This window comes from Poecilia formosa, unplaced genomic scaffold, assembly GCF_000485575.1.
Source record: "Poecilia formosa unplaced genomic scaffold, Poecilia_formosa-5.1.2 Scaffold115, whole genome shotgun sequence".
Lineage (NCBI taxonomy): Eukaryota > Metazoa > Chordata > Actinopteri > Cyprinodontiformes > Poeciliidae > Poecilia > Poecilia formosa.
The window spans coordinates 559,536-571,183 of record NW_006800054.1 but is presented as its reverse complement, the minus strand read 5'-3'; the positions used below and the strand labels follow the sequence as shown (position 1 = coordinate 571,183).

The window sequence follows — 11,648 nt, the reverse complement described above, 5'->3', positions numbered from 1 at the left end:
AACAATACAAAACAGGCTGTGCAAAAACTGCATCTCAAATGAAAACAAAAACATTGCTGAACTTAAGGCTATTTAGATTCTGTGCAAACTAGGGCTTAATTATGTAAATTAGAAGAACTTAAATATCTGGATTTCACTTCTGATTAACCAGATTAAGTTAATGACGGGTGTAGACTCAAGACAATGTTGTAATGAAAAGTGTAGCAGATGATATTTAAGAATGTACAAAAATATGCTGACCACATTACTAACAATAATTTGTTTTTAAGATGAATTGTACAGCACAGGCGTCACACTAGGAGGTGGAAGACATTTATTGGTCTCATTTTTTCCCAATCACAGAAACCTGATCTTACACAATAATTCACATCATCACATATACTTTTTAAACCTACAAAATAGCAGTACAGGAATTTTAAACCTGTATTTTGAGCCGAGTCTGTTAGCAGCCAAATTTATCAAATCTAGGTGAAGTTTATGGAAATCGTACGACAGAAGAGATTTATTGGTTGGGAGAGTTACAACCGGGCTGAGACATGGTTAAAAAAACTTTATTTGATAACAGTGGAATGACAATACATCCGATTTAAAAAACTAATCTGAGCACATCTTGCAGGGGTGGAAGATAAGACGTGCCGATCACAATCATTTCACTTCTCCTTGGAATTTCCGTAACCATTACAAAGAAAGCAGACGGAGGCGGAACAGCATGCAGACTGGAAACATTTTTGCTGCAATGACTGTGGTCCCTTCACAGCGTTCTGCAAGACAGAAGACAACAGCTTTTGGCAAAGGTAGTGACTTTTTAGGTTCAACTTCATCCTTTGGTATTTGACTTTGAAGAACAAAGTTTAAATGAATGCATCTTTGAAATTAAGCAAACCAAATAAAGAAAATTTCAGATACAAGAAAAACAAATGTCTGTGGCTATCGTGCAACCTTACAGTGTATGACTTAGGTTAAAGTACACATAGTTCTCTGATATACAATATTAAAACCAAAGATAATTGCTGCCAGTAAAGAACACAGAAACCATTGTGTCACAACTGATAATATTTCTTTGGGCTTTATTGTAACCCCTCACCAAATTGTTAGCTTCTTATCGCTCTAAGATCCACTAATTTAAATAACCTAAGACTTAAAAATGTGACCACTATAACAACTTGCATGATTATATATAGCAATCAATAAGGCGTCCACAACCACTGGAAATATAAAATACTTACAGCTAATGAGCTTCTAGAGCTCCTCATGGTCAGGATGTCCTGAATCAGAGCTTGCGGGGTCCTGGCAGATAGCAGGGCTGGTGAACTCTATCAGATATTCACAGCGACTCGGCTCTGATGTAGATGTCACAACTGTTTCCTTTCCACATGTTAACTTAACCTAATATTGTACAAAGGCTGTTACTTATAGTTTTGAAAGAAAAAAAAAACAACCAAAAAAAACAAAACATAAACAGAGATTGTCAAATGCTGCCTCAGACTTACAGTGGTGGATCTGTTGGGGCCTTGCCAACACCCGGTTCCATGTTCGTACTTCATCACAGAGTAGATGTTATCCTCAGGACCTGCCCATTTACCCCATGTTCTGTGACAGAAACAGAACATATTGAATAAAACAAGTAAATCAACTCTAACAACAAACATGCAAACTATAAATTCCCATCCTTACCCTAAATTAGTCTCTGATCCACCAAATTTGGGTTTCTGTGACACTTTGTTAAAGGGACAAAGTCTGTAGACATACCTGTGAGAAAAAGATATGTAGTCATTCAGAGATTATTCTGTTACACTTGAAAAACATTTTAAAAAGAGTAAGTATGCACTTACTCGCCAGTGGTCAGTTCGTAACACTGGCTGTAGAGGTAGGCAAACTCAGAACTGGGTCCAAAGTCAAAAGAGATTTCCTTCTCAAGGTTCCTGTAAACAAACCAACTCCAGGTTTCAGTTTGCAACCCCCAACACATGGCTGGGTGAACAGAAATTTTGATGGCAAAAATTTATAATACTGGCCAAAAAGGCCTTTTTATACTGAAACGTACCTGATCTGATCTTCCACCTCCCGCAGAGCTTTCTCTGCCTCATTGAACTCATCCCTGGCTTTCTGAGCGGCTGGAATTAAAACAGATGATTACACTGAATTTAGCAACACATAAAAAGTCAGATAAGTCAAATGTGAGAGACCACTGATGCACGTAAAAGTTTCCAAACATCAATTCTCCAAGACTTTTGATATAAAAGTTTTAAGGTCTGGAAGACCAAGCAGAAATCCTTCTAATTAGGAAATCACTAGTCATTGCAGGACTGCTGGGTCACAAACACGTACCATCAATCAGAGTCTGCGTTTCTTGGTCATAGGGTGGCATAGTGCCCTCTTCATCATCATCCTTCTTGTCATCAGTTTGTGACGTTGAAGGGGGCTGAAACCAAATTGAAGTGATGAATTACCCAAACCTGAGATTTGCCAAGTTTAAGTTTCACTGAGAATCAAAAAGTTTACCTTATAGTCTCCTTCATCCATATCTTCATCATCTTCATCCATGTCTTCATCATCATCTTCCTCTGGGATGTCCTCATCAGGGTAGTTTTCAGAGTCATTGTCGGAGGATGGATCTCGGGTTTCATCTTGTGTAGTTTCCCCTGGTGGAGGGACATCTGCAGTGGACTGATCCCAACAGACAAACATTTAGCTGCAGCATCAATATTTAACAAATAACTACTAACAACCACGATTTTGAATTTTTCTCACCTCAGAAACATATTTTTCTTTAATATTATTCCAGACAGTCTCAAATGCTACTGTGTCCACTTTGTCCACTCCACCTAACAAACCCTGAAAAGTTACAAAAAGCAATAAATTTTTATCAGTTCAACTTGAGTTTAAGTTTGGTTTAGCAACACTGTTTTAGAGGAAATAGCCAGAGTTGTACCTGAGCTTCTGCTTCTGTGAATGAAGCATCAGAATCTGGATCAAGCTCAGAATGGGACTGAAGTTCAGTGAATGACACACTAAAAAAAACAAACAGAAAAAGGAACATTAATTTACAAAAAAAATAATAATAATAATAATTCAACAATCTGCCACGGCCTACAGATATGACATTTAATCATTTTATTAAAACCTGGACATAATATCTAAACGGGTGTGTTGGTTAAAAAATGAAGTAGCATACAGTAAAGAGAACCATTACAAAATAAGTTACAACAACACTAAATACGAGCATATAGTTTGGGTCCTTTTCCAAACTTAAATGGACGTAATTTTCGTTTCCAAATAACGTTTCATTTCTTACAACTCCTGAACATTTTGCAGCGTAAGCGGTACTCACAAGCCATCGCCATCATCATCCAGTTCAAGAAATACGTCGGCCATCCTAGCCTTGTCTTTCTCCATACGAATGACAGCTTTTTGTTCTGAAATAAAAGCCAAATTTACATTTGTCTCGTCTGTGATTCTGTTTGCCACAATTTAGATGTTGTGAGGAAGAACAGATTGAACATTGAAAGAAAGAATATGCTTTACAGACACCAGGTGGCGTTAATCTTAATTTACCTTCCCAGGCCTTCAGATGGCGCTCTTTAGCTTCTTTCTCTGGTTGCTCTGCAGTCTCCTTAACTGTTCTCAGTGCTTCAACCTTTGCTTCCAGATCTTTCTTACTGTTCTGGACATCTCCTAGTTTACTCTGTTGAACCGAAATGAAATTGCCAATTCAGCCCAAATAAAATCCGAATCAAGAATTGTACTGTACAGCTAAAAATAATCACTTTACCTAAAAATATATATTTTAAGGATACACTTCTAAACTAGGCCTGGGTTCATCACTTTACGAGCAGAACTTGTAAAAACAAAAACAACAACAAAAAGAAAAGACTAGGAATGAAAACTAAGGACATATCAACTCTTTCCCAAACTCCATATTAATCCTGTATTCTATTGTTTGCACAAATGTTGCATGGATTACATAAAAACAATCAATAAAATTATTTAACAGAATATACAATATTAATCCTGCACAGACTAAATTCAGAGCTCGTTTTTCTCTCCAAACCTTCTTGTCCTCAAGCCCCTGTTTGGCCTCATGGATAAGCTGTTTTTTAAACATAAAGCCTTCTTTTGCGATTTCTGCCATCTTCTGCAGTTCTTCCTTCTCTTTGCGACCCAACTCCCTGAAAAACACACAAGTAACGTCAAGACATTTTCATTTGGCAATTCTAAGCAACTTATTGTAACCATAGAAAATACACACCTGCAGGTGTTTTGACAGTCAACACCACTGTTGTACTCATCAGTAGTGTCACAGCAGTCTAAAGAGAAAATGTAAGGGTTAAGAAGCTATTAAATATTTTTTCTAAAGGTGTATTTGAAACTGGACAAAATGCATACCACATATTCCATCATTGACGCGGGAAGAAGGGATGAAGCCTGGTCTAAAACCCGCATTGGTGCAGTGAAAGTTGCCATTGGGGCAAGCAGCAGTACCTGGGAGGGAGAAACACCTTGAGTCACAATCATTCTACTTTAAAATCACAACTGGATAAATCCTGGGATGGAGGATTTACACACCTGGCTCATCAGAACCATCCAGACAGTCACAGTAGTCGTCATTTACTCTGTCAAAGGGAATAGTACGGGATCCATCCAGACACGTAAAAGGTTTGTCCTCTTCATAAAACTGGCGTTCTGTTATTCATTGAAACAGACAGCAAAGAGCTTAGACCTAACCCCAAATCAAAATGAAATGATTGAATTACTATTTAATTCATCACAAGTCAGGTTAAGAATGCTTACTTGACAAGGGGACACCACGGGGACGTTGAACCTCAGCAGACATGGCTCCGCCGATCAGAACCAGCAGCACGAAGTGACCGAACATTACCATGGTCAACCTCTAGATTAATGATCCAACAGTGCCTATAGAAACACACATACACACAATTTGCACAATAGTAAAATTTGCAGCTTTAACTTCTGATGAGTAAAACCATGTATTGGCAGAAGCTAGAGGTTCGTAGCTACTAGCTTGTACAGATAAAACAAAGCTAACTAGCAAATTGTGCTAATGGCTTTGCCAAACGGCGAACAATAAATAGCAAATTCTAAATAAATCTGCGCAGTGACCATTATATAAACTTAAATACCTGAAGTGTGAACAAGTTACCAAAACAGAAAGGAAGAAAATGTATTTTTATCGGTGCCAATGCCTAATCATTATCTGGTGGAATAACCTACTTCCGTATAGAGGTACCCACCCTTCTTTTCTCCTTCTGTCGTTTTGCAATCTGATTGGACAAGAGATTCTCCTCTTCTTTTGTGATTTGGTGTAGAGAAGGAAATCCGTGACACGTAAGGACGACATTCTTCTTCTTTCGATTGGCGGACAGCAAGAGGTCGACATTTCATTGTAGCGAAAATTCTAAATTCTGTCTATCAACAATGGGACACAGTTATACAATTAATTAAAGATTCTTAAGACTTCAAAAATATGTCAGTGCATTGCACATGATCATTGTCATATCATTGCCATTGAAGTAGACGTTCCAGTTTCCTGTTGTGATTGGCGGAGAGCTGGAGAAACGTCACACTTGTCTTGAGGAGAAGCTGTGCAGCCATCTCATGCCAGCTCAGTTTTTTTTACTGTTTTTAACACAGTAAAAACCTTACATAGAAGGTTAAAGCTGAGAAGCCAAACATATCAATTTTAAATGTAAACTGTAAAGCAATTTTAAATATCGGCTACATTTTCTGAATGGTTTTGAGCTTAAGTTTCCTCTGAACTTATTTCTAGATTTAGTTTTATACTTTCATGTACATCCTTTTTTTTTACTTCATTTTATTTATTTAATTTATGTTCTATTCAGGGGTACATTACTCACAATGTCACACAAATGTTATATTACTAAGAGATATATTTATATTTACTAATATTTAACACTGGATGGGAATAACTTCTCAACAAATAAGCAAATTTGTTCTGGGGAAGTATATTCTAATGTATTTCCTTAAATTTTCCTTCTCCTAGTAATAAACAATTGTACTACTTCTGCCAATAGATGTAAATCATCTCTATGGACTAATGATTTACAACAAACAACTTGTTGTCCTTGTATATAATTAAACTTTTACATAAGCATCTAAAGCAGTCAGTCTGAAAGATGATGTATATCTAAAAGCATATTGCATTGTGAAATGCAACACACTGTTGAGATCATATTCATAGTTTTAAGGCCTACAAAATAGCTCTTAGAAAAAGTAGTTTTGTATTTGGTTCTACAGAACTCTGAAGGCCTTTTATGTCTGTTATGTTCTTTTTTATAATATTTAATCAGTTTTGAAACCAACTTTCTAACACTTTGACATCGACCAGTTACCGGTACTCCTTGATACCAGTAACAGGCCCATCATGCGTAACAATGTAAGGGAGTTAAAGAATAAATTAATTGATGTCAAAGGAGAATGTGAGTACTATATTTGTTTCAATATAAAAATCTTGCTTTATTTGTATTTTAACACACTTTACGGTACCGAACAGTGAAATAAAAGAAAAATATACTGATATACTATTATACTATTTTATATATATAGATGTCGCTTATTAAATGCATTTATTCACAAAAATGACACCTCGGCTCTGTCAGGAGGAAAAAACTTTCATAAAAATAATATAATAAAAAATAACTTGGACACATTTTACACATTACAGCAAGTTCATTTACAAATATTACAATCATTTAATGTATTTTTTTTTCCTATCACCCTTTAAACAAGCTCTGTTACTAATGACAAACACGTGAATTAAAGCCCAGAGGATTTCTCTCAAAGGGAGTCAGTCTGTGATAACATTACCTGACAGCAACACCAATGGGAACCAGATAAATAGGCCACCATGGGACGGACATTTAGGCCATCAGGCTAGATAGTGCTTAAAGTTACTAAGAAACAAAGGGAGTGTAAGTGCTGGAAATGACCAAGTCAATTAAGGACACATATTGTGACTTTCAGTAAAAAAAAAAAAAAAACCCACAATAGTCTTGATAATAATAATAATAATAATAATAATAATTAATAATAATGATAATGATAATAATAATCTCATACTCTTTCAAGGGGACGTCTAATTTATTTTACAGTGCATCTCAACCGCTGGATATTGTGGGTTTGGGACTTTTACCCAGATGGATACACAGACTGCACACTACCTGAACCCAACTGTTTTACCTTGAAACCTGATGAAATAAAGTGCTGGTACAAATTTATTTGATTCGAACAATAAGTGTGCACTATTAAAAGTTATGACAAAATGTTACCCACATGTGAGGAAATATAGTATTCGAGAATGACAAGGTGACGGGGTGGCTTGTGGTGTCTCGGTGGTTATTTGTCAATCATTATAATTCGGATAAAATTTTATTTTACAGTACATTATTACATTATATACAAGAGTGGTAATGATTATAGCTATATATCATCAGCATGTGATTCATTTTCCAGACCATCCACCTGAATGATATAAAAATAAACTGTACACAAGCTGTTAAAAGAAAACACTTTCCCATGTTTTCTTTTCATCATTTAAAAAGAATGGCAGCAATCAATCAATTGAATAATCTCCTTAATAAGAAACAATTGCTACAGTATCGTGTTTGTATGGCAATTAAATATTACTGTTTTTATAGCTTATGACAGAACAAGAAGCCACAAAAACAAAGGAAAATGTTTAAAGTAAAAGGCCAGTGCATATGGGATAGTAGATATTTTTTATATTTAAGTAACTGTGATAGTAATCCTGAATTCCCATTTTCACTACATGAAAAGCCTGCATGGTAGCCTCACAGCTCAACCAAATACACAGGCTTCTGTTGCACCAATCTGTGGCAACTTCACATGAGCTCAGTTACTGACCTGCAGAAACTCGCCCTTACCTTTTACTTAATGTTCGATTTACCCTGTGAGAAAACAAACGCTCAAACAACCTGGCACAGTTTGGCTGTTACGATCAGATCCTGGACACTTGATGCAAAGAATGAGCGGACGACAACATGAGCCACGACATCTTTTAACGTCTTGCGGTATTTCACTCTTACCGTCTCACTCATAATCTCGTAATCTCATCACAAATGTCTCCAGGAAGCTATAGGATGCAATCTTATTTTCTTTGTTTGTTAAAAAAAAAACAAAACAAAAAACAGCACATTCTTTTAGTTGATCCAAGCACAGCCACGACAAAAATAACTGGCAGCAGTGTTTCCCACTTCCCCCTCCAAAATGCAAAATACATTGTTTCACACCAGCACAGAAATAAGTTTACAGATGTGTTATAAATATACTAGGATATCTGTATTATGTCTTTAAATCTACATACTTATAGGTATGTATCCTGCATCTGACGTTAAGGCAAAAAACCATCAAACATAGAAAGGATGATTCGGGACTGCCAGACCTTTTCCCTGACATTCTGCCTCCCTGATTTCCTTCATTTCAACTCACCCACTGACGCTTGTCTATTGTCTTCCTTAACTTTGGTGAGAATCGCTATGTATGAGGAGACAAAAAAAAATAATACAAAAGAATGAAGACAGCAAATGAACTTTTGTTCTGCTGATGAAACTTTCTCTCCCTTTATAACATATTCAGTAAAATCTCAAATATAAAATAGGCAAAAATGTATATGCTTCAAAGCATCACATGGCTTATTCTCTGAAAGTTTAGAAAATAATAATAATAATAATAATAAAATCAGTCTAATAGGAAATAAATATATAAGCTGGAAAGAGTCCAGTGGTGGTAGTGGTGGGTGTTAGTGATTGCTCTGCATCTAAAGTTCTGAGTTGTCATAACACCCGAAGAGCAACTAAAGGAAGACTTACAGCTGAAGAAAACATGTCACCACAGAAACTTGTACGTGTGAGTCACACACCACAACACCATGAACAGTAAAGAGAGATCTTGAACAAGAGACAATCAAAAATGATTCCAAAAATCAGACTCTCCTGTTCCACAATGCATTGCTTCACCACAGCCTCAGTCAGGAAGCTGATGTTTCACAAAGGCACAGAGCCATCTTACACCAGTAGCACTCTCCTTGTAAAGGGAAAAAGGATACGGGGCCTCCCTGGGCCCCCTTCAACGCAGCATCTTCCTTTTCTTCGCTTCCACGTTACGCTCTTCTCTTTCTCCAACTCTGCGGACTTTTTTTTTTTAAGCTTTATTTCCGACAGAAATGGAAAAAAAAGTCACCGAAGCTTCTCTGAAGAGAGCAGTTTCTATTGAGATTCTAACAGACATGAATTACTAATACTGACTTAGACACGAGTTAATAAACCAATAAGGAATGGCTTTTTCCAAAGAGATTCATCACTGATCAATGTTCCTTGTGTAAATGCACGCATACAAACATACAGTCGAGTGTACGTAGGTGCCTGTGTAAGTCTATGTGTGTTTTTTTTTTTTTTAAATCAATAGGTGTACATACGAAATGCAATGATACTGCATGGCTTGCTGCATGCATGTATGCACATTGCATTGTTGTACTCTACACGACTTACTTTTGATTGTGTTTTATTTTTTGTGTGGATGTTTTTGTGTGATTTCATGTGTGTTTATTTATGTGCATTCCAGTCACCAGAGTGCTACACTGTCTTCCTTTGCCCATCAATAATGGCCTTCTAGATTCCCATTAGTCTTAAGTTCCTAGTGAAATTAGTCCTAGAACTTATCACTCCAAATCTACAGTTGCTGTGTAATTAGCTTCTCTTTGAGCGATTTTGAATGTATTCCCTTTTTGAAAAATATACTTAAAGGTCTGTATTGTCATTGCAGTCATATTTGTTCTTTGTTTGGCCATTTAAAGAATCAACAACATAATGTGTGCAAGATAGGAGGGAGATACAGGAGCAGACCTCATGTATCTTCAGCTTGCGACGAAGAATCTTCCTCTTCTTCTACAGGACTTGTGTCATAAAGTCTTTCCTTTTGTGGCTCCTCACCTAACCGAGGTTTCAGCTCTTCCTCTCCTTCCTCTTCCTCCATTGCCACTTCGTCCTCTTCCTCTATTATGTCCTCATTCTTCTCCTCTGACATCAGATCTTCCTTGTCCTCATTGTCATCGTCCTTGTCTATGTCACTGCAGTCTTCTGCCACGTGGTTTGGTGTGGTTTTGTCGTCCCCGTGTCCCTGCTCATTCTGAGAGCTCTCTTCCAGGGTGAGCTCAAACTGAAACTTGTCGATGCATTTGTTTAGCTCCTTTTCCTGACACACAGGAGGCGGCGATGGGCTTTGCGGGATTGTGCTCTGGTACCAGTCCCTGTTGTCCTCAAGGGTGTCCAAGATCTCCTGGGCGTCGGGATGCACAAGGTCTCCCCACGTCTCCCATAGTGGATGAACAATGTAGTCAATGAAGCCCACCTACATCCAGAAGAAAAGAAAAGAAAAAAAACAAACAATATAACACTGACTCGACTCAACCTTACTCCCAGCAAATTGGCATTAAAAATGTAGGCGGGCGACTGCTGCGATCAGAGCTAATAGATCAGCCTCTGCTCTGTGGTTATCATCCCACCTGCAGCATTAACAGCAATCCAGCTGTTCGCCATTCTTGCAAGTGTGTTCCACTGCTAATCATTTACCTGACTTTTTTCCACAGATGCGGTGTGTTTGTCGCACATGGGACTGATCTCCATGCCTCGCTCCCTTTCCTTGTCTCCCTGCCTGAAGAACTCCTCCATGATTCTCTCCGTCCATTGCCGATACACATGCAGAGGCTTCGTGGGATTGCTCAGGTCTGCACAGTGCACCATGTTCCTCAGTACCTGTGTAAAAGTCGCACACACACATCACTCAGTCTGCAAACTGACATCTCTGTGATTTTATATTTTATGATTACAATTACTTTGTGTGGCAGCTGCTCACTTCCACACAATTTTCTAACGCTTATCTTCACTGACAATGGCAAGATGAACCAATCAACTTGATCCTTCACAGCAATACTGAAAGCCAGATGCATAAAACACACATTGACATAAAAAAGTACCTGTATTCTGTCGGTGTAGTGGTCGAGCATCAGAACTCCAGAACTCGTCACTTTCTTGGTTTCCACCATCGTCTTGAGGTCTGCCAGCAAACTCATGTGTTTGGACATGTCTGTAGCCAAAACCTGGTAACAAACGGTATGTATTACGGAAGTGTGGGGGAAAAAATGCTAAAGACTAATATGACAACTGAGAAGAGTTTTCTTTGTGGTAGTTTATCAGATATCTACCATATCAATCACAAGTTTCCTCAGGCTCTGTCTTTGCCTTTTGGTGAGGTTCTGGAAGATGTCACAGTTCTCCTCATGGAGCAGCTTAAACCCCACAGCCAGGTGGTGGTTCTCCAAAACGGACTCGTCGTTATACATCAGGGCCAGTTCTGAGTCTGAGGAGGCAACAAATATAGTGAATGGACGTGTTGGTTCAACAGTTAAAGACACCCCTGTTTCAAAAATGATATAAATATTTATTCTAGAATCCTAAGAATTAAGGTATTATTAATATTAATGAAACAGCTTCCAATAAGTGAAATAACAACAAAAGCCACAGTAAGTGCAGAGCTTTGGTTGCTTAGTTTATGGTTTAATAGCAATAAAATTGCCTGTAAAATAAATTATGAAT

At 37.6% G+C, this 11,648-nt stretch overlaps 2 protein-coding genes across 6 annotated transcripts in view; both read right to left on the bottom strand.

The window, feature by feature from the left end:
• Window positions 1-296: 296 nt before the first annotated feature.
• On the bottom strand, window positions 297-5,334 carry prkcsh (PRKCSH beta subunit of glucosidase II). Of its 3 annotated transcripts, none has more exons than XM_007560398.2 (18): window positions 5,253-5,334; window positions 4,792-4,914; window positions 4,567-4,683; window positions 4,387-4,482; window positions 4,250-4,307; window positions 4,052-4,169; window positions 3,556-3,685; window positions 3,332-3,416; window positions 2,933-3,011; window positions 2,752-2,835; window positions 2,503-2,667; window positions 2,329-2,422; window positions 2,045-2,114; window positions 1,833-1,922; window positions 1,675-1,749; window positions 1,491-1,590; window positions 1,227-1,386; window positions 297-761 (listed from the first exon to the last, which is right to left on the bottom strand). In XM_007560398.2, the coding sequence occupies exons 2-17, from the start codon at window positions 4,880-4,882 to the stop codon at window positions 1,240-1,242; spliced, it is 1,599 nt and encodes a 532-aa protein (XP_007560460.1). In that variant the 5' UTR covers window positions 4,883-4,914; window positions 5,253-5,334; the 3' UTR covers window positions 297-761; window positions 1,227-1,239. The 3 variants fall into 3 exon arrangements, with proteins under 3 accessions (XP_007560460.1, XP_016530987.1, XP_007560459.1); XM_016675501.1 differs by having other exon boundaries at window positions 5,233-5,310; XM_007560397.2 differs by lacking the exon at window positions 5,253-5,334 and adding an exon at window positions 5,142-5,234.
• Window positions 5,335-8,077: 2,743 nt separating this feature from the next.
• The window catches only part of pde4a (phosphodiesterase 4A, cAMP-specific), a 44,848-nt gene continuing 41,277 nt past the window's right edge, over window positions 8,078-11,648 (bottom strand). For all 3 annotated transcript variants that reach the window (XM_007560393.2, XM_007560394.2, XM_016675500.1), the window contains 4 exons: window positions 11,258-11,412; window positions 11,030-11,152; window positions 10,626-10,808; window positions 8,078-10,404 (listed from right to left, as the gene is read on the bottom strand). In XM_007560393.2, the coding sequence (XP_007560455.1) occupies window positions 9,901-10,404; window positions 10,626-10,808; window positions 11,030-11,152; window positions 11,258-11,412 (965 nt within the window). In that variant the 3' untranslated portion in view covers window positions 8,078-9,900. The remainder of the gene's footprint in view (window positions 10,405-10,625; window positions 10,809-11,029; window positions 11,153-11,257; window positions 11,413-11,648) is intronic.